General features: G+C 31.5%; 2 protein-coding genes and 1 long non-coding RNA gene across 3 annotated transcripts; 1 reads left to right on the plus strand and 2 right to left on the minus strand.

Annotated features, from left to right (window-relative positions):
* Positions 1 to 1,810: 1,810 nt before the first annotated feature.
* LOC108450971 (pentatricopeptide repeat-containing protein At5g18390, mitochondrial-like) lies at positions 1,811 to 2,488 on the minus strand. Its single transcript, XM_053027478.1, has 2 exons — positions 1,965 to 2,488; positions 1,811 to 1,856 (listed from the first exon to the last, which is right to left on the minus strand). The coding sequence occupies exons 1-2, from the start codon at positions 2,486 to 2,488 to the stop codon at positions 1,811 to 1,813; spliced, it is 570 nt and encodes a 189-aa protein (XP_052883438.1).
* A 9,369-nt stretch (positions 2,489 to 11,857) lies between these two features.
* Positions 11,858 to 14,018, plus strand: LOC108453661 (uncharacterized). Its single transcript, XR_008282958.1, has 3 exons — positions 11,858 to 12,209; positions 12,311 to 12,387; positions 12,505 to 14,018. It is a non-coding gene; the product is annotated as an uncharacterized LOC108453661 (long non-coding RNA).
* Positions 13,728 to 18,302, minus strand: LOC108453660 (endonuclease 4-like). Its single transcript, XM_053027976.1, is given in 11 exon segments — positions 13,728 to 13,989; positions 13,991 to 14,093; positions 14,589 to 14,662; positions 15,027 to 15,094; positions 15,370 to 15,462; positions 16,050 to 16,133; positions 16,853 to 16,908; positions 17,002 to 17,112; positions 17,214 to 17,388; positions 17,762 to 17,900; positions 18,173 to 18,302. Coding segments are annotated over 10 exon segments (924 nt in total). The 5' UTR covers positions 17,891 to 17,900; positions 18,173 to 18,302; the 3' UTR covers positions 13,728 to 13,958.
* Between the last annotated feature and the right edge of the window lie 5,815 nt (positions 18,303 to 24,117).

The following is a 24,117-nucleotide window of genomic DNA, read 5'->3' on the forward strand; positions in this document are numbered from 1 at the left end:
CTGATTATGAAATGATTATTTAAGTGACAAACTGACAATAGTTGAACAGTGAAAATAGGGCTGCTGAATATATAGTAATATTATAATTCTTTGAACCAATACAAAATGAAAAAACCCATGTGATCAATATGCAACTTACTTGATCATCAAGGACTCTACTTTTTGGGCAAAAATAGCTTCTTATTATTATTTTCTGTTTTTTCTTTTTCTTTTCTTTTTTTTGTTTTGTTTTTAGGTTCAAACTGATTATTATTATTTATTAGTTCATGTCAAGCATATTCTTCATTTGATTCCCACTCACCAATATCTTGGCTGCCCTTCATTTGGTCCACTTAGGATGTCAAAATCCGACACAAAAATAATGTAGTCCTAATCGCAGCCCTTAACTTTTTGGGGTCTATATCAAAAAACCAACTACAATATCTACATGATATAAATCCAACTTTACTGTCAACCCACTCCAACCCATATTTCACACAAATCACCACTTCATACTTACTTACACTCCAAGGTTGAAGATGTGGTTGGTACAAGGAGAGCAACGATCAACGGCGAGATTTACTCTCAGAGAATTGTTGGCCGTCGGCTTCCCAAGAGGGGTCAACTGTCAAGTCAAGATAGTTTTAGTGTTGGGTCTCGCCCATTCTTTTGCTTCTATCTTCTCTCGGAGCAGTAGCCGATGTGCTTCATTTTCTAGATGAATAAAAAGGCCAGATTTTTCTCGGAAATCCTAGCTTCACTTTGTAACATTTTTTTTTAACGCCGGCGGCTGTATTGCAGTAATTGTACATTGAGGTTCCATTTATTTGCCAGTAAAATATTTTTTAAAAAATTATTTCTGAAAAATAATTTACTTTTTTAGAAATGATTTATTTTTCTAGTGTTTGGATGAATCATGTAAAATATTTTCTATTGTTTAGTAGATTTCCTCAAAATATTTTCCTGAAAAGTTGTTTTAAGAAATTGATATATTTAAGAATTTATTATCTTTTATTATTTGATTGAGTTTATTATATATATATTAATAAATTTATATTTTAAATTATTTTTACATATATTGTAATGATTTATTTATCATTTTAAATATATAATAATGCTCAATTATTAAACTAGAATATTAACCGTCATAAATTGAAAACAACCAAAGTCAAATAAATTATTTGTAATTGTGTTATAAAAAAGATAAAAAACAAGGATTGAATAATTATAAATTAGCTTCCAAACCACAATTAATACTAGAAATTAATAATCCCAATAACATTAATTCTTAACACCTTCCATGAAAATACTTCGACATTGCACTACCATTAACATTTTCACCAAACAGTTAATGCTGGAGCAGCCCGTCTGTTAGATGTTACTCTAAGCCCCTATTCTGATTTGCTAGGCAAGAACGACTTGACACAATTGTTCTTGAAAAGCCTGCATCAAGCCTCATTAAGTAAACTAGTCGAAGCTTAAATGCAAAAATACGAGACACAGAAGTAACCAAGTAATCCTCAATGAGACTTTTGTGTGGTAGAACTTAAAATGTATAACTAGTATCGAACAAGGTCAGAAATAAGAATGAATCGGAACTAAATTAGAAGTAAACGAATCCCGAAACAACTGACCTTTCAGAAGTTAATAGCTACATTGAGCTGTCAAGTATTGTGACAATGGGGTTTGCTATAATCTTCAATTTTCAATTGTAGCATCAAACACGTCGAAGGGAAACCTCCAATTGCTCTATCCTCTTAGCCAAATCATGCTTCCCACAATTCTTTAAACCATCAGTAACCATATCAAAGCACTTTGAAATTGGTGCTAATCACAGCTCAATCATCTCCACCAAATAATTTGCTGCCTCTACAAATCTGCTTCCACGTCCATACATTGTTATCAACATTGTATAGACCGGTCTGTTTGGAGCATGACCCTTGATCTTTATCTCACCGAAAAAGCTAAATGCATCATCAAACTACCTTTTCCTACACAAGCCTTTGATTATAGGTGCATACAAACTAGGGAATGGCTTATAACCTTGTTCAATTGAATTATTTAAAAGTCTAAATGCCTCGTCAATCCTACCGACTTTTGAAGTCGCAGGTATCAATATTTTGTAACTATTAATATCCGGACAAAGCCCCAATTTACAAACAATATGATACATATCGATGTAGAAATCAATCTCCTTAGTTTTACAGATTGTTTCCACTAAAGAATTAAATGTAGCAATGTCAGGCACAAACCCTTCCTTGGTCATTCTTCTTACCATTTTCTTGGCTGATTCAAGATAACCTACATTCAACAAACCTTCTATCAACAAATCTCGACCTCTAACCGGAGGATTAAACCCTTTCTTACTCATGTCCTCTAAGAAGTCTTGCGCTTCATTCATCTTCCTGGAGGAACACCATCCATTCACCAGAACTGTGTATGTCCTCTTGTCTGGTACCTCACCTTTCCTAATCATCCTTCGGATTAATGCATATGTTCCATGGAACATTTTCACTGTAACACCCCCTTTACTCGAGACCGTCGCCGGAGTCGAGCACGAGGCATTACTAAACTTATTTGAGCACTTAAACAAATTCAAACAATTTATATCACACTTTCCAGACAAGCTGTCCAACTGCATTACAGATGCAAAAAAATCATATCTCGAGTTACAAAACTCGAAATCCAAATCCGTAAATTTTTCCCAAATCTAGGCTCATATATCTACTTACTAATTTTTTCTAGAATTTTGGTTGGGCCAATTAGTACAGTTTATTAGTTGAAGTCTCCCTGTTTCAGGGTTTGGCTGCTCTGACCCTGTTCACTACAAACCAAATTTCTCCATGTACAGAATTCAAATAACCAAGACGTTTATTTCTATTAAAAATAGACTCAATAAGGAATCCATACATATATAGTATGACTCCTAATTAATTTTTTATAATTTTTAATGATTTTTACAAATCAGAACAGGGGAGTTCAAAATCACTCTGACCTTGTCTCACAAAAATTCAAATATCTCCTGATATGAAAGCCTTTTGCTTACACCGTTTCTTCTATGTGAAACTAGATTCAATAAGATTTAATTTCATATTTTATTCAACCTCTAATTAGATTTTCATGATTTATGGTAAATTTTCAAACTCAAACTACTGCTACTATCCAAAAACTGTTTTAGTACAAAATGTTGTTAACTAGTTTATAACATCTTTACTTCATTTCATTTAAACTCTATACATGCCATGTAAATCTTCAAACATAAAACAAAAGCTACCGAGATTGATCTGGATAGTGTGCTTTGTTGTGTTGATCCGATCTACCCGCTTCACTTCAAGTCAATCTACATAAAATATTAAACACACACAAGTAAGCTTATTGAAGCTTAGTAAGTTCATAGGTTAAAAGTAATGCTTACCAAATATAATATTTCCAAACAATACCAAAACATTTACTAAAGTTTCCTGCGATTCACAACCATTGTTATAATAATTCACATAGTTGAGCTCAACAAGAATAACTACTCAATCTCTTTCATTTGGATCACTTCTCTTTATTTCTTATAATCAAATTAGGAAACGACTTACGAAATTGAGTACGTCGTTGCTCAATGCCACGATTCACAACTCAGTATGGTTTTCCTCATTGAAATACCATACCTACATTTTCAACTCGGTATGGGAAATGCCATACCTACATTTCTTAACTCAAGATGGATTTGATAATACCATACCTACATTTCACACTTCAAGATGGATAATACCATACCTACATTTCACAACTCAAGATGGATGATACCATACCTACATTTCACACTTTGCCATGGAACAACCATGGTCTTATCCATCAACTCATCACACGTCACGATACTGAACGTACTCAATCCTGCGTTTTCCTAATTTGCATTTCCACATTTATTCTTTCATTAACAAAATCTACACAATCCCACAACAAATTCAGTATATAATAACACGTTATAAACTTCAATCATTCACAAATAAACATCTAAATTCAACCATATGAACTTACCCGCTAATTTGTAGAAGATATTGAAATTTAGGGACTATTCCGCAACTTTTTCTTTTCCTCGTTCTTCTTTGGATTCTTGATCTATAATATAAAATATTTCTACTCATTAGCATTTATTAGATTTCTATTTCACTTCACAATTTATGCTGTTCAAATTTCGAAATTGCACTTTTACCCCAAAATTTACAGTTTTCACAATTTAGTCCTGCTCAATTCACCCATCAATTGAACTAATTTTTCTCAATTAACACTTTATTTTATCATTATAAACTATTTCAAAACCTTTTATATTCTGAATTTCAACAGCAACCTTCAATTCACAACTTTTTCACAATTAGGTCCTAAATATCATTTCCTATCAAAATCACTTAATAAAACCACCTTAATATGAAATTAGAACTTAAATTTCATAATAATTCATCATAAAATTCCTTATACATCCAGGGTAACTTCCAATTTCACCCATAAAATCAAAAACTAATGAATTCTACAAGTGGACCTAATTGTAAAAGTCATAAAACATAAAATTATCAAGAAAAAGCAAGAATTAAACTCACATGATGTAAAAATATGAAAAACCAGCTTTCTCCAGACCTTCTATGGCGTTTTGGCTGAGAAAATATGAAGAAATGTCTAGATTTTTCAATTACATCATTATTTAACTATTAACTTTTATCTATTTCCAATTTTGCCCTTGTTCACATTGTTTTCTTGCTTATTTCATACCCAAACCGTCCAGCCATTAACCTTTGGGTCTAATTGCTCTTTAAATCCATCTTTTTAAATACTTAAGCTATTTACTCACAATTTAACAAATTTTGTGCTATTTTCAATTTAGTCCTTTTTAATTAATTAGCCATCCAAACGTTAAAATTTTCTAACGAAACTTTAATACTAACTCAATGACACTCCATAAATATTTATAAAAATATTTATAGCTCGATTTTCAACTTTGAGGTCTCGATACCTCATTTTTGACCCGTTTGACCTAATAAATTATTTTAATTCACTAATTTCACCATTTCACAAATTCTTCTAAATTCTTACTTGACTCATAAATATTAAATTACTATCTTGTTCAATCTTATTTGTTGAATTTAGTGATCTCAAATCACCATTTCCGACACCACTGAAAATTAGGCCGTTACATTCACCTCACAAAGTGCAAAGAGAAATGAATTGTAAACGCTAACGGTCTGTTTGCAACCTAAATTAGTGCTTTTGTTGAAAACTTCCACAGCCTGGTCTATGGGGCCGTTCTTCCGTACTCTTCAATGATAAAAGAAAGGGTATCACAAAAAAGGCTAAGCTGCTGCTTTTGCATTTGTTGAATGGTTCTCCACATGGATTCATACTTCCTATGGAGAATGAGGATATTGACTAGCTCCTCAAATTCGACGAAGGTGGGGGTGTAGTGGGAACAGGCCCATGAGAAGAAGCGAAGAGATTCTGTAGGGGAGTTTGAGCAGGAACGAAGTACGCGGAATACAAGTTCATGGTTCACAAAAAGGTTCATGCGGTTGAGAGTGCGCTCTGAATGAACTTCACGACAAACGATGTTGGAAATGTGGTGGATAGCTGCAAAATAGTCATCTTCAAATGTAAGTACCTTGGAGAGAATTTATCGAGGTTAGGGTCCTAAAGGAACAGAGAATGTTCGGGATCTATTTCCATATTTGTGGAGCAAATTGTAAGCATCAAGCATTTGCGTAGAAATTACAGTCCAATAACCTCCATTTCCACCTTGATAATCATTAATTGACTGAACCAACAGAGGAATATTATGCTACAAGTTCAAAGAACTTCCGTTCTATAACAAGGAATAAACAAAAAATACCAATCACATGTACCACATCGAAAAGGAAACAAGACAAGATGACTAAAATCAATTGTAAAGAAACTCACTCTTATCATACATTAACATATAAACATATTAAGTTCACTTCTATGAGTCCTAAGTTTTGCAGTGTTGCTTCTTTAGACCTAGCCCTCTAGGGCAAAAAGAATTTGAGCTACATTTCGCTAACACTAAAGAGAAATGCATAAAAATGGTATACTGAGCATCAAAAAATGGCATTTCTTAAAATCATTTCACATTAGCAACTTGTTTGATATCCAAAATTGAACGATGAACTGAATTTGTAAATTTCTTATTCCACTCTCATGTTCATTCAAATTGAGTATGTTTTCAGCCTTTCAACAACAAGGCATCGTAGGTAACCCATAGAAATGAACTATTAAAGAAGAAAAAACCAAATAACATAAAACAAATAGCTCCATAAAATTGCTCGCATAGTTTAACAATGGATACAACTATTAAACATAACCCAATTTGAGAAAGCAAAGCTCAATAATTGAAAATGACATTTTCTAAGAAAAGAAGTTGGTTTTATCCATTAAAGCTAAATGCCCATTAATAAATTCATCACTTTTAACCCATGTATATAACTTCTTATATCAAAGAAGAGATTGACAATCTTAAAGAAAATCGAACAAAAGGTTAAAGGTAGAGGCTTTGAATAACTCAATTAAATCTACAAGCTTGAAAGTTGGAGTTGGAGGTAAAATGGAAAAGAAAGAAAATACATGAGAAAAAAAATAAAAATAAAGAACACACCTCATTTCTCAGTGGCTGCTGGAGATGGATATTATAGAGAGTGAGAGTGTGAAGACTTCAGAGACACTTAAAAACCAGAGGAAAATATGAAGTTTGGGTATTGGGCCTTGAACTGAGAAAGAGATCCTAAGAAAGAGAGAAAGATAGGAAATGAAACAGCAGCGTGTAAAATTTTCATGAGAAGAGAAGATATGCGACGGTAAGGAAAAATGGAAGAAATGTTTAAGAAGTTGAAGAACGAAAGAGAAGAAAAAGACTTACCTGGATGAATGAAGAAGGAGATGGAAAAAGTTGAAGAACAGAAGAAGAAGAAGAAGACTTACCTGGATGAAGAAGGGGATGAAAAATGTCTTACAGAAATGAAATCAGTAAGACATTTTCCCCAAATTGTAAGTCATTTTACCCGTGCCTAGGAAAACCTTTTACATTAGTAAAATGTTTTCAACCTTCCAAACACCGTAAAATCAGGAAAATATTTTCCGGAAAATGTTTTCCTAACTTCCAAACAGAGCCTGAAAGTCTTGATTATTGATGAAAACAAATCTATTATTATTAGCTTCTCTTTTAATTTTTTTTATTAATGGTATTAGTCATTTTGTAACGGAGCAATAGCAAACACTAAACCACAAGTGAAGAGGTACAAAATTTTAATTCATACATTCTTTTATTTAATCTTTAAACCACTTTATCTACTCCTTAAAATATATATTTATACTCTTAATACATTTGAAATTTATTTTTATTTTTATTTTTAAAAATTAAATATTTTATTTCTTAAATTAAGAAAAATTAAAATTAATTGTTAATGCTATTTATTTTTATTAAATTCAAAATTATTATTTTTATTATATTACTAATTAATTACAAAGTGAATAAATTTTCTATTTAAAATCGTACACCAATAAATTGAATAAAATACCTTTAACCGTGTAAAAAACAAAACAGACACTTCTTTTTAATTTTCTAAAATTTGCAAGAAAATAATTGAGATGGTGAAGGTTTCTTTTTTTTTTTTTTTTTGTCGAAGAGGAAAGATACTGTAATGACCTAAAATTCACGGGCACCGAAAAAGTGAGTTATAGGGCCTCCGTCTTAGTGAAATAAGTTTGAAAATAATTATTAAAAATATTTATGAGCCTAGTGGTGTGTCTAATTAGGATCTAATTAAGTGAATTTAGCTTAATTTAGAGTAAGTAATAAAAAGGATTAAATTGAATAAAGGGTAAAAGTTTAATTATAAAGCAATAGAAAATAAAAAGGATTAAAATGGAAATTAAGCCATTGACTACAAATGAGGTGGCATATTGGTGAAATAAAATCAAAGATTTTTTTTAGGTTTTATATATTATAATGATTATTATTATGGTTTTATATTAAATTGTTATGATTATTTAATTGATAATATATTATAAATAAATTAAATAAAAGATAATTGTATGGTAATAAAATATACATGTGTAAGAATTGTATGGGTACATTTGTAATTTAAATATTTAATTACTTATAATTTAAGTATAAAGATATTTGTTAATTAAATAATTAAATTATAAGATTTTTGGTATGAAAAACAAATTAAATAATGACATTTGTAATGATATGAATATATACATTTGTATTATAATTATGTATTTACTTAAATTTTAAGTTAAAGATATTTATTAATTAAATATTAATATTATAAGATTTTTATTTGTTAAATAAATAAAAGAATGACAAATGGATGGTAATAATAGTGTACAAATGTACAAAGATACATGTATACAAATGTGTTAATTATATTGTTATTAAATTAATAATAATAATATATATTAGTTAAATGATAAAATAAATAAGTAAAATAAATGAAATAATAAAAGAATAAAAGAAAGACAAAAGAAACAAAGAAGAAACAGAACAGAAGCATTTCGAAACAGGGAAAGAAAAAGAAAGAAAGAAAAGGGAAAAGAAAAACTCGGGTTTTAAGGTTTGAAGCTTTAAAAGTCAACAAAGAACTTGAAGCATCAGCATCGAAAGGAAATGAGAAAGTCATCGAGGACTAAAACGGGAGAATTACAGTGTGTATTACTATAATTCAAATTTTAATTATTATTGATTGCTGAAATTTTAATTGTTATGTATGGTAAGTAAGACTTGAGGTAAGTATGTGATTATTTGAAAAGTGTATTGATTGAAAAATAAATAAATGGTGACAATTGTATGGTGTTGATGGTATACACTTGTGTGAAAATTAATTTGTATATGAATTAAGATAATAGATATTTGAATTGAATGAGTATTGAAAAATTTTGTGTAAATTAAATTGAAATTAGAAAAAATAAAATAATACCCTATTAACTTGTCGGACTAGATTCGATACAAATGGCATGCCATTGGATTTGTGATGTGATGAAGAGATTGTAGTTCGGCCGAGAAGATGTTTCTGTTATTATATACTTCGGTTTATCCGAATAGGCATTTAATGCCTTATTGGTGTGTTTGGGAGGATATATTATACCGGTGTGTTATGGAGGATTTACAATATTCGGTGTGTTTGGGTTGGATATTCGGTGTGTTTGGGTGGAAATCCAGATCTGCTATAGTCCAAGCTTTGTTAATAGGGTAAATAATTGAAATGAAATTTTGAAAATGAGATTATTTGTTTTAGTACTATTGAAAAGTACGAGAAAGAATGTATGAACTAAATTATGAATTAAGTTAGTATGAGAAAAATGAATTATGAATTTAAGATTTATGAAGTAAAATAATTATATATAAAAGTAGTTTAAATAATTATAGAATTTATGGTTGATATTTGTAATTTATTGATGTTAAATAGTCTTGATTTATAGTAATACCACTGAGTATATCCATACTCAAAGACGGTTGTTTCCGTCATGCAGGTTAGTAGAAGTCAAGTGTCCCGGCTTAGCATCCAGAACAATCCCGACTCCAACACAAACTTGGTGATGTATATTTTTCTTTTGGGTAAAGGTGGCATGTACATAGGTGTTATTTAGTCACTTGAATATGTATATTACTTTGGGTAGTGAAGGATGAATTATAAAATTTAGATGGTTAAATGAAATGGTAGGGAAAGTACATGATATTTTGATACATGAACATTAAGTTGTTAAATGAATGAAGTTTTAATCAATTTTGAATGATGCTATGATAGTTATTAAATTAAAATTTTGTTAATAATATAAATATTAGTATATGAATGTGAAATATTGGTGTTGGTTGTTTTGGTTTGAATTTGCAGAAGTTTAGGTAAAATAAGCGAAATGCTTTAAATTTTTATAAAAAAAAATTGGAATATTCGAACAAGTCCCGTTCTACTTTTAATACGTGTTTGAACTTCGAGAGTTCAAGATAGGGACTTAATTATAATATTATACTATGAAAGTTATATTAATTGTAAATTATTCGTAAGTTGTCTGATATGTCCGGTAATGCCTCATAACCTCGTTTCGGTAACGGTTTGGGGTTGGGGGTGTTACAGATACTGTTGAGTGATATGAGGATAGAATAGAATCTTTAGAAATCTAAATGTCTAAATATCTAAAAAAAAGTAGATCATAAATATTATGTTCATTGATATTTTTTTAAAATGTAAAGGATTTGAATGAATTTAAGCAGCTCGGTAAAGGACAAGACAACTAGGAAAACAGGACATTGATCAATACCTAACAGACATTAGAAAATAAAGGGATGATATCAAAAACAAAAGATCTGACATTATTAAGCAAAACCCGTAACTAAAAGGTACTTTGGTTGTCACATTATGTAATTAATTAATAAACCTGACTTAGTGATAGAGTCGAATCTATTCCCTCCTTCATACACAATCCAACTCCATTAAACTAATCCCTCTTGTACTTTCAGGATGTGCATTGAATCAAACCAACAAGGCGTACTCCCCCTTTTTTTCAATTATTAATTTCATTGAACGCCTTATTATATTTTACTACTTAGTTACTAACAACAATTAGTAATTAAAGTAATCAACAATTAGCTGTTCAATTCCACTTTGCCCTTAAACTTGTGATTATTTCTTCAAAATATACGAGACATTAAGATTGTGACTCCCCACTAACCCCCCAAAAGCAAAATATTAAACCTTTTTTTCAAGCAACATTATCTCCTTTGCATTAACGTTAAAGAAGATGATAACCTTGTGGTGGGGTCCATAATTTGAGGCTCCAATTATAAAGTTTTCTCATAGAGGAAGTGGATTTACACTTTAGACTTTGGATCGGATTTTTGAGAAATAATATGGAAAAATAAAATTGGCGTGGTGGTGGCTGACAGTGCCACATGGGAGGGGAGACAAAAGCCACCGCTGGGGCAATTTTGGATTTGGTGGTGCTCTGCTTTTTGGTTTTTTGTTAATGTAAGTGAAATGAATTCCACCAATATATTCAAATGGAACACGTGATTTTAATGCAGACATGACATCGATACTTAATTTTATATTTTAACTACTTAAAACCTTACTATCATTTTGAAAAAGCAAAAAAGAAAAAAAAAATCCTTATTTTATCATTTATTTTACGAGATTAGCAATCTTTCTTGTCGCTTTGTTTGAATTACCAATTCATCCTTTACTATATAGAATTGAAAATTTCAACTTAAGGAATTTCATGTTCACACTTCACTCAAAACCAAGGATATTTTCTCTAAATAAAGAAAAGGGATAGAATACCTACAAATTTGAATATAAATTTGTTCACTACATAAAATAAATATAAAAGGAGTAATTTTGATTTTTTTATTTCTCAATATATTTATTAGAGCATAGTGTAGTAATTAGTTCTCCCCAAATTAAAAATCAAATACTCAACTATTAATTTGAATTTTAATATTACACTGTAAGTTAGTATAATGGACTATGTAAAAATTTATTTAAACTTTCTGCTTAATAAAATTTCAACTTAATTATCATAAAGAAGAAGAAGAAGAAAGCCTTAATCATCATCTCATCTTCTTCTTATCATTGAAATTTCTAATGGCTGAATAGATTGAATTCTTGGAGTTCACTCAAAGAAAGTACTAGTAAAAATGGAACTTTTTTAGTCAAAGAAAAAAAGGAGAGATTCCATAACGTGAATGCAACAGAGCAGTAGTACATAACGCCGAAAGGTCAATATCGTCAGGCCATAGTCAAAGTCTGAGGGCATGACTGTAATATCAGGGAGAAACAAGGGGCAATAGTTTGTTTTCCTTCTATATATACCAAGGGACAACCTGCAACTGCTTATCACACAACTATAACGTTCTTCAAAAAATACTTCCTCTGTTTTCTCTTTTATTCTCTAGTCTCTTAAACCTGTTGATCTTTGCAAAAAAAAAAAAAAAAAAACAAATGGCAGGTGCAAGGGGGGAAATGATCAACGGTGGGAATTATTCGCCGAGAATTGCTGGACGTCCGATCCCAAGGAGGGGTCAAGTGAAAATTGCTATCTTAATGGGGATTGCCCATTCTTTTGCTTCTATTTTCTCTGCAAGTAGTCGCAGGCAATCTGCATCTCACTTGTCCTAGGTTGTTTAATTTCTCCCAAAAAGTAAGAGAACTGGAAGGGTAAACGTTGCCCGTCCTAGGAAAGATGTGAGTTGTTTTTTTTGTCGATGTTCATATCAGTTTTGTACAGAGCTTGTATTTATAGCTTTTCAGATGAATGAATTTTCAGTTTCTTTTTTTCCTATCAGTTTCAGTTTATCTTCTGATTGATTATCATCTCTCAGTACTTTGATCTTGAAGAAAGGCAATTTTCAAGTTTAAAAAGGTAAAATAATATCAATCTTATGGAACTTCTCTCCATCTTCTTTGTTCATTTATTTTAATTTTGTGTTGATTCAAAGAAGAATCAGTCTCAAAGTTCTCCGTTTTGTTCGTCGCATAGATCTGGTAGCAAAGCAATTATATTTAGTCATACTGGGCGATGAATTAAGATGACACCGAGTTACATAAAGGTGGAATCAATGAAAGATGAATCATAAATTTGAAAATATCAAAGACCAACAGCCATGGGTGGTTGGGGCTTTGTCAAGCGATTGCTTTTTTCAAATTCTTGCAAGTTATGACCTTTGGAAAAACATAACATAGAGAAGTACGCTACGCAATTTCAATATAGCAGAAGGCCTAAATTCAGGACAGAATATCAAGTAGAAACTCCCGAGGTATGCTCTAGATCCGAACATGACCAAGAGAAGTTTGTGCAGATTTGAGAACGGTTTGTTTCCAAGGCCACAACACAAAAGCAAGCAACTGCTAAACGTTGATTTGCTCGTTTGTTGATAGCAGATAAAACAAAGAGAACATTTTTGTCAAATTTTTGTGCCAGTTTCATGTTTTGCTATTTTCTTTTTAATGGCATTGAAAATTCGTCTAATGCATTAAAGTTATTCTGGCAATCCAAATGCAACCACAAAGAAACCACGGTAATGAATCAGATAAACCCTTGTAGTTCAAAAGCTTGGTATCTCAAAGTTCCATCCTTGTAGTGCAAAAGGTGTGAGGTAAAGTTCCATCCTTCTATGACAGTTTCATGCATTGGTATTTCAGTTCCATCGTTGTAGCGCAAAAGTTGTGAGTAAAAGTCTTGGATGGCACCAGTGACCTCAGCAATCTTGACAGTTCCCTAAAACACGACATAATTAGTTTATTTAAATTTCAGGGGATTTTCTACAGTTTAATGAGCAAAGGATTGCCGAGGTTTCTGCTTATTTGAATAGTCTTACGTGCAAGCATCATCTGGGGATTTCAAGGAAGTGAAGTGTGCTTTGTCCATCAATACCTGTACTAATGCCGGATTTAGCCAGGCCAGGCACAGAGGGACGAAACGTCCCCACTGGGGTAGTGAGGTGGCAAACTTTTAACAGCTGTTGCAGCCTGGGGGGCTGTAAGGGGGGCTGTAAAAGGGCCTAAGATATTAGGCAGTGAATAGCTGCCAATGCTCTTTTCTTCTTAAAAGCCTTTTGCGTATTCGTTAACATGACTTAAAACAGGTTCCCATTAAGATTTTAAATGTGTTAAAACATTCCGAAACAGAATACAGATCTTTTGAAAAGCTTGAATTTGGAATTGATGTGTTTTCCAACAGGGGTTAACTTCGGTATATGGGAGTTATACACAAACTGAAAACAGGTAATCATTCAGATTAAGTTTGATATTCGAGTTCCACTACGTGATGTACCCTAAAGGTTGACCTAAATGACAAGCAAAGTGGGGCATTTTCCAGTATAAGGGAGGCAAGAGCATCTTTAACAGTAATACAGTCGGAGATAAACATAAAGTTCATCATCTTTTCTTGAAAGAGTTGATAAAGGGATACTATAGTCGCCCTCACTTCATAATTTACAAATGCCTATCTTCATGCTTGAGCGATTTTAACTTCAGAATTAAATAATCGGTTAAGCACGGCAGCTAGGCGAATCCCGCCTTGAGCAAGCCTCTTCTCCACAATAGGCAACCGAGAAAGGAAATACTCATCTATGGAACAAAAGAATAATATGTTAAAAGAAGATGGCATAAAGAAGATAACTGATCTGCTTCTCATCAAGGTGGCATCATGTACCAAATAACATTCTCTCTGTATTTTAGCATGTCTATATCCAACCATGGCAGGTTGCATGAAAAGCCATGTTGAGTCAACCATTTGGAAGAAAAATAGTATTTAAAGGGGTGATCAAAGAGAAAACAAAACAGTAAGAAAGATCATCGATGTGCCTTTAATGGTTAGCAGCAACCAGATATAAACACAACACATATATGCACCAAATTAAGGAACTGAATCCGTCATAGAGCAAGGTGAAAAGGCCAATAACCCAGTCATGTGCTTAGAAGGCATAGTAGCAGTAATGTTGCCATCTGAATCCAACAAGTTTTTACTTCTATTTAACTCAACAATTGAGCGTAAGATATTCCATAAAGAGGTGCCTTCCAATTGTCAAAGAAGAAAAGGTTTGTTGGAGAAGAAGAAAATACCTTCTAATGTGCTTCCCGGTGTGGCATTCCTATATGCAAACTTACATGCCATCCTAACACTTTCAGAAGCATACCTGTATATAGGCAATTCATCATGCCTAATGCCGTCAGTTCCGTGTAACACAAAATATTATTACTTTTTCGCTACTTAAAGTAAGAAATTCAGAATTAAATTGAAAATGTGTTCGTAAGCTTGGAGCATGTATATCTACATCTTTCCACTCGGACATGCATGAAAAACTGAAATATGAACTGGTGCACATTTAATATACGCGAAAGGATTAATTTGTGATTAGACATAGGCAATAAAGTAAAGCATTTTTTTTTTTTTTTGCTTTTAACATGCTTTAACAATTTTCATTACAGTTAATACAGTTAAGAAGTCCAGCATATGCCTTGGAAGAAGAGTTGAAAGAATAAGTTGTGACATGTGCTTACAGGTTAGGACAAACAGTTTGATTATGTCCACAGTTCTCCCATGATGATACATCATTGGACCAAGCATCCTACAATGACAAAGAAACATAATGACAACAATAAGTATCACACCTTGGCATTTGCATAGGCCATTTCAAACATACATACAACTCTAAACCCCAACGCAAGGAGGAAAAGAAAAGAAAAGCCCAAAAACAACAACAAAAGAAGGGAAATCATAAAACAGTATATTGTCTGCTCAGTTTGTTTCAATATGTTACACCTTTAAAAGTAAAACAGTGCTTATCGGCTATCTGTAGTAGCTACTTGCACAAGTGAATATGAAGGAAATCAAAATGCTTACAGTAATATTTCTCTGGATGGCTTGAATCATTGTTGCAAGATCTGAGCCATACAATGTCTTCACAGCAGAATCAATAATCATGGTATCCCAGACCTGGAACAATGATAGTATTGGATAAAACTGCATTGAGATGGAACAAATAGGACCCAAACAAATATGCCCACTTTCTCATGGGTGATTTTCTCAGCACTTTGACATGAATCAATTCTTTGAAAAAACTTGTTAAAAGAGGCAGATCTCTATCCAAACATTCTGACAAACAAGTTATCAAGTCAGGCAAAAAGAAGGGTTATCACCAGATTTACATCAGTCAGGAAGGAGGCAAGGAGATTGTCTTTCCTGCCCAAATATATGTTTGCCTCCAATAACTCAAACCTGCAGCACCTTCATGTGCTTTTTCCCCCTTTTTTTTAATATATAATTTCTCTCACTATTAGATAGCAGGAGTGGCAAGTGACAGTTTTGGCTCAATTGTTACTTGTTTTTAACAACCTATTTCGATGCCTGCTAACTAGCTATTATTGCTTTGAAATGTAATTCTTGCACCCCATCCCATCATAAAAGGGAGAACGTTTACATAAAGACAGTAACATATTAGTGCATATTTAATTTGCTTTAACATCATTTGGTGCATATCACAGGGAAAACAAGAAAAGGATGCTGGACAGAGAAGAGCTCACATGGTGTAGATTTGTCTTCCTGCGGTACCAACGGACTGTAATTGTATTCCCACCTAAATCTCCTAAGAAGCCAACATGTAATGGCTGTAGTCAGGAAAGAAAAAGTTAGGTTACTGAATGTAAACTCTTTTTTCACAAGAAATAAGTTGACAAATTTTCTTCCATACTTCCACATGAAAGTGAGAAGCTAAATCAGTTTAAATATGGATAAAAGGATAAACAGTTATAAGCAAGACAAACTAGATGGAGATAGAAGGTGAGTCAGAATACTTTGTAAAATTGTGACCTTGCAGCCAAAGTTTACATAAAAAAGTTCATAAAATGAAATATTACATGACAAAGAACCTTAATTACAGGAAATATTCATTGTACCTTCAAAAAAGTATAGCTTTCTAAAGCTATAATATGTCATTCTAAAACAATGGACTTTAAGGATTAAGCTGTAGCATTTAACAATGACTGTCTTTAACAATCATCCATCCTATGAACCATCATGCAACAAGACAAGTAAAAACAATGTTTGAAAAATTTGCACTGCACTACCAGTCTTCTAAAGATAAATCATAGAAAATGGAGTAGGTTTACACCAATTTTTGTTTTCTAACTCTTTTTTCCTTTTCTTTAAACTTCTTAGCAAAGTAATAGACTCCAACAACATATTTTCTGAGTCAACAAATGATCATAAACCATATTCCTTAAACCCAGTCAGCCATTCGACCAATTCCCGTGTAACTGCACAGTTTGTAACATTGAATCTTTAGGAATACCTTTAAGTTCAGGGGTACCAGAAGAAGAGCACAAACCTGATGGACATCCCCAATAAAATGAGCTAAGAACATAAGCGCCTCTGTCAAATTGTCTGTTACCAACAGAAGAAGAGTCATCATATAAGGATTAGAAATATAATGTCATAACCTGCATAAGTGGCAACCTGGAGAAATAACAAACTTACAACTCAACTGAGGACTATATCCCTGATATGCTGAAAAAAGTTGCTTTGTATAGTTGAAAATGGCTCCAGTTACGCAGTGATCCTTATGTCCAGCAGCATCATGGCAGTCCCCTATAAGTATCCATGACTAGAAAAGTTAACGAAGTCCACCTCAAAGCAATACTGACATTGCCAAAATCTGAACATGAAATATAAAATGACCTTAAACTTACGGCAGTATTTATAATTACACTTGAAATCTGGGGTGTCAACATAGTGTAAGGGACTAGACCAGTGATAGTGCCACCTTACATCATCAGCCCAGGAGCATACAGATGCAAGCTCACCTCCAGCGGAATCAGGGAGCAGTTCCTTTACTGTAGCCAGAGCATCTTTAGTAAGATATTCCTGAAGGATCACAAACAGCAAAATCAGATGAAATTGTCATCATCTTCTGATTCATAATCAGTTGATGCAAAATATCATACTCTCAAGAAATGAATGCTTCATATAAAATTGTTGGTTACAAATGCATAAAATAATTAAAACACATACTCCAAAATCACACAAAAGAACCAACCCAAATTCCTGAATGTTCAATTATTAAGCTGGTTCCATCATGAACACTAAATCTCAATCTTATTAAATAACAAATAATAGATTAACTTTCCTTAAATCAAGATAAATGATTTTATGGTTCAAAACATTTGGAGAGTCCATATACTACACAAGAATAAATTATTATTATTTAAAAAAAAAAAAAAAGGAAAAGAAGTCTCACCTCAGCTATCTTGCAAACAGCAAAATGACCGTCCTTTCCCCAACCAAACACCCCATGAAGCAGTTGCATAAGAACAAGCAGCCTTCCGACCCATAGTAACTCATGCCAACCCATTCTTCTAAAACCCATTAATTGAATTCTGTAAAGTTTCAAAAGCCAACCTTTTTATTTGTGTTTAGGAAGAAAAATAAATATTTTTCATGCTGAGTTGATTAGAAGATGAAGAAACAAGCAATAACGGAACAAAAAGATAAAAACCCCTTTTGATCCATAATAATCTTATTTTTAATTTGGAAAAAATCAAATCAAAGCAAACATTTTCTCAGTAACCAAGCAAAGAAAAAATCATTCAGTTTCTAAATTAACCCACAAAGCACAAACCAAAAGAAGAAAAATAAACAAAAACGATACCGCAAAATATATGGCCTTTGATCCCCGGGAAAGTGAGAATATTATATTTTTCATAAACGGGGATTAGTCTTTAGTACTTACGTTTCAACTTTCAACGGACTTACCCTCCAGTTTTGCCTGAAAAGCAAGTAGGCCTTTCCCTGGTGGGTTAAAACTCGAACTTAGAAGTGAAAAGTAGAGGGGACTATAGTAGGAAGATAAATAATAAACTAAACAACTTTTTTACCTTCACTTAAAATAATTATTACAATTTTCTCATTCAATTTTTAGAAAATTTTCATTTTAGTTATTCAAGTATTAAATTCAATTCAACACGTCAAAAAATATCTAAATCATATTTACATTTTTATTTTCATGTTAGTCACCAAAATTTTTATTAAGTCTTGATCCGAGTAAAAAATAAGAATTAAAAATATATTATATTGTATTTGTTTATCCTTTTCAATATTAAAATTTTAAATTTTAAAAAAATTAATTATGTAAATTTATTGAAAAAAATTATATTTTCATAGTATAAACCGATTTATTATTATATTATTGAAATTAATTAATTTCAGTATTTTAATAACAAATAGACATTATCAATGGATGAAAAATTCAATAACTGATTCAATTGTTTTAGATGTTTTGAATTTTAAAAAAAGAAATTTAGAATTTTTTGCAAAAGGATGAATAAGTACACAAATTTTAATTCATTATTTTAGTTGTTGTCACTTTTCATTTTAATCTTTAATTATTTTACCCGATCAAGATTTAAAAAAAAGATTTTTTAATGATAAAAATCAAAGTGACTTAAAAGTTGGGCGATTAAAATGCAAATGTAAATGTAATACCCCATACCCGTACCTGAGACCGGGATAGGATACGAAGCATTACCGAAATTTTTAGAATAATTTTAATTAATTTATATTATTTAGTATTTCATTTTCATGTTTCATATAACATCCTTTTCATATATTCAATTTAAAATATCATATAAAATACGATACAATACTTAAATTTTTATATTTACATGCTCATTTAGGGTATCCGAACCTACTTGACTAAATTGCAGAAATACCAAGATTTAGGGCATATTGGTAATTTACCATTTTCCCAAATTTCACCCAATCTTAAATTGATAATTTCATTCAATTTATTAATTTAGATAATAAAACAATTTATTCCTTCAATTTAGTCATTTTGACATTTTACAAAATTGCCCCTAAAATTTTACTTTTATTCAATTTAGTCCATGAGCTTAAAACATGCAAATTAGCCATGCTAACTGAATATTCATATATATTTTTCCTCCTCCTCCTCTCCATTCCACGTCCTTAATGTATATAACATTCTTATAAGTACGATTTCACAATTTACTTATTAATGCTCACATCAATCTGTTCACACAAGTCATAGTCACTCAATTATTTATAATTCGAGCTACAGAGCTCGAAATTAAGATCCGTAAATTTTCCCTAAAACTAGACTCACATATCATTCCACCATAAAATTTTGAGAATTTTTGGTTTAGAAAATTAGTACAGTTTATTCATTTAAGTTTCCCCTGTTTCACTATTCAACAGTTTTGACCTCTCTTCACTAAAAATTAATTATATCATAGTACAAAACTCGGATAATGTTCCCATTGATTTCTATTGAAAATAGACTCATTAAGGATTCTAAGCATATAAATTTGAGACTCTAATTAATTTTCTCCAATTTTTGGTGATTTTCCAAAGTCAAAACAGGAGAACCCGAATTCATTCTAACATTGTCTCACAAAATTTAATATATCTCATAATTTACAAATCTATTGCTTATACCGTTTCTTCTATGAAAAACTAGACTCAATAAGCTTTAATTTTATATTTTATTCATCTTATAATTCAATTTTTACAATTTATGGTGATTTTTCAAAGTTAGTCTACTTCTGCTGTCCAATATTGTTTTAGTTCAAGATGTTTATTACCTTTTTTCCTCTAAATTTCAAAGGTCATATAATTCAGTCCTTGCTCAATTAGCCCATCTATTAAGCTAATTTTTCTCAATTAACATTTTATTCCATCATTATAAACTATTACACAACCTTTGAAAATCATCATTTTAACACTAAACCTTAATTCACAACTTTTTCACAATTAGGTCCTAAAATCAATTTCTATTGAAATTACTTGATAAAATCATCAAACAACAAAATCAAAGCTTAAAATTCATTTTATTTCATCATAAACAGCCAAAATTATCATTGATATCTTTTAATTTTGTTCATAAAATAAAAACTAATGAATTAAATACTTGGACCTAATTGTAAAAGTCACAAAACATAAAAATCTCAAAGAAAAGGGTAAGAATTGAACTCACATATGTCAAAGTATGAAAAACCAGCAGCTTTCAGACCTCCCATGGCGTTTTTGCTGAAGAAAAATGATGATATCTCTAGATTTTTCAAATTTGTCTTGTTTTATATGTTTAATTTACAAAATTTCTCATTTTGCCCTTGTTTCTCCTTGTCTTTTTTGCTGATTTTCTTGCCCAACCGTCCAGCCCATACAATTTGGGTCCAATTCCTTTTAAATCCCTCCTTTTTAATCACTTAAACTATTTAATCACAATTTAATAAATTTCGCACTATTTTTAATTTAGTTCTTTTTAATTAATTGACTAACCAAACGTTAAAATTTTCTAACGAAACTTTAATACTAAATAACACTCCATAAGTATTTATAAAAATATTTATGGCTCGGTTTATGAATCCGAGGTCTCGATACCTCGTTTTCAACCAAATTTACCTGATTAATTCTTTTAAAATCTCAAAATTCACTAATTAAAAACAATTCTTTTAAGTTCGCACTTGGCTATAATTATTATTTGTTAAAATTTCTAAACATACTCGTCGGATTTAGTAATCTCGAATCACTGTTTCCGACACCACTGAAAAATTTGGCTGTTACAACTCTCCCCCCCCTTTAGGGATTTTCGTCCCCGAAAATCTTACCAGAAAAAGTTGCTTTCAACTCTAATGAAAAACTTCCACAAAATTTCTCATAATCACAATCGAATTAATCTCAAACATCTCTTCCCAATAACCTTTAGACTGTAGCATACAGTGTCGGAGCATATCATCAAAATCTCACTTATTCCCTCATAATTACAACTCTGGTAAGGGGGTGAGGTCGTAAAGCCTCTAACTTAACTCTCATAACTACACACATATGACTTGACATTCATACATAACATCATCGTTTTCACATAATTCACTTCAAGAAAATTTATACACTTATATAGTCTATCAATATTTTTTGCCATCTACAATTTCAAACAATGAATTCACTTAGTTTAGCTCAATATCAACAATTAATCAATTTCAATCTTTTAAGTCCATTTATCACTTACCTTTCTTAATCAATTTAGGGAACTATTTCGGAATTGAGTACTTCGTTTTCATCATGCCATAGTAAAACTATGGTCTTGCACATAGTCACATCACACACTGTAGCCATAGCCCAGCCATGGTCTTACACGAATCACATATCACATTGATGCCATATCCCAGATATGGTCTTATACGGAAGCATGTAATCACATATCTCTGATGCCATAGCCCAGCTATGGTCTTACACAGATCACATATCACATTGATGCCATGGTCCAACCATGGTCTTTTCCGTCAATTCGTCTTAGCCACTGAACGAAAGTACTCAAATCCATTGTTCCACTTAATTTGTACTTTTATTCAAATATTATTTTACAACTATCACAGTTTAATGACATTCATATGCAATAATATACTATATCATTCATGAAATTTTCATATCACAACATCAAATTTAGCCATATGAACTTACTAATCATACTTATTCAACCAAGTGTACATAAACACACACTTATTCAGTTTTGAATAAAATTTACTTAATCAAACATGTTGGGCACATAACATCGTAGACATGCCAAATGCAGATACGTATAGTCTTATCATAATAGACATAGTCATCATAAACCAAAGAACATACTTTAAGGATAAATTATGATCGATAATTTATGAAATAAGAGTGATAGGAAAACCGAGATAAAGAATTCCAAAATACGATACCATACCAAAAATCCGAGAACATAACTCATACGAAAATAATAATAAATATCCAAATGATTTCTCAGAGAAATCCGGAAGAGACAGAAGAATAGTCTCATATAAGTTTCACCATTGACTTCTTTTTCCAAACATAATAGAATTGAATCCCATATGGAGTGATAGGGATTTAACACTTAATAATAATAAATAATTTGAATTATAATAATATAATCGTATGTTGAGCATGTTTGTACTCAGTGGTATTACCATAATTCAAATTATAAATACTATAATAAATAATAGACATCAAGCATGTAACAATATAAGTCATATGTGTTAATTATGCTTTAATTTCATATCTCGGCAATACTCTTTCATCAAATGGCATCATATATCATCTATATTATCTTTAATCAATTCATGAACCTTTGGTTCAAGCTTTCAATCTCATATCTCTATTTCAATTCACAATTCACATTTCTTTTCATAATTCCACTATTTTCACACTTTCAATAGTTTGTTCGATCAAATTCATTCGATTTTCTCATTTCATTTACTCAACCCTATTAACATAACTCGAACTCAGACGGATACACGGATCCAACTAAACACACCAGTACGGCACATTGTGCCTAAAACGGTACGTAGTACCTGATCAGTATACGACACACGAGGTGCCTGAAACGACACACGAGGTGCCTGATACGACATACAAGGTGCCTGAAATACGACACATAAAGTGCCTGATCAGTATAGCCGACAAATCCCGTACACTTCCAGTTCCTATGGCATGCCAATTATATCCGACTAGTCCGACAAGTTAATAGGGAATTCAATTCTCATTTCAATTTCACTTAATATTCATATTTACCCCTATTAACAAGACTCGAACTTTGGCGGATACACGGATTCCATCCAAACACACCAAAATGTCCAACCAAAACACACCAGTATAATCCTCCAAAACACACCAGTATAATCCTCCAAAACACACCAGTATCATATAATCCTCCCAAACACACCAGAATAATATAATCCATCCAAAACACACCAGAATAATATAATCCATCCAAAACACACCAGAATAGCACAAAGTGCCTCTTCGGATAAATCCGAAGGATATAAACATCAGCATATCCAAATCCCTTCTCAAAATCCTATGGCATGCCAACTATATCCGACTCAGTCCGGTACAGTTAATAGGGTATTCAATTCACTTTCCAGTTTCCAATCAATACACATTTCAATTAATCACATATTCATATCAATTTCATCACATTCCCAATCAATAAAATTTTCAAATATAACATATATCCAAAATTCTATTTCCACATCAATCACATATATCCATACAAATTCAATTCAATATTAATACTTACCTTAAAATTTTACTTACTATACACATAAATTTAAATATAACATTTATTCATACCTTTATGAGTTTCGACTCATCATAATCTACTTTTGCTCATATATTTAAGTATCGCTTTTATCATTATCGTAATTAGTTCGGTTGGGAAAGTATCTCTATCTTTAAGTAAAATAAATCTCATCAGAATTAGAAGATATTACATTATCTTATCACAAGTTATATAATGGCATGTATTTCTAGACTTCACATATGCTACGTTCGGTCCGAGAACCGGCTAAACCTTAGCTCTGATACCATTAAATGTAATACCCCATACCCGTACCTGAGATCGGGATAGGATACGAGGCATTACCGAAATTTTCAGAATAATTTCAATTAATTTATATTATTTAGTATTTCATTTTCATGTTTCATATAACATCTTTTTCATATATTCAATTCAAAATATCATATAAAATACGATACAATACTTAAATTTTTATATTTACATGCTCATTCAGGGTATCCGAACCTACCTGACTA

The sequence above is a fragment of the Gossypium arboreum genome, chromosome 5 (genome assembly GCF_025698485.1).
Source record: "Gossypium arboreum isolate Shixiya-1 chromosome 5, ASM2569848v2, whole genome shotgun sequence".
In the NCBI taxonomy this organism is placed as follows: domain Eukaryota; kingdom Viridiplantae; phylum Streptophyta; class Magnoliopsida; order Malvales; family Malvaceae; genus Gossypium; species Gossypium arboreum.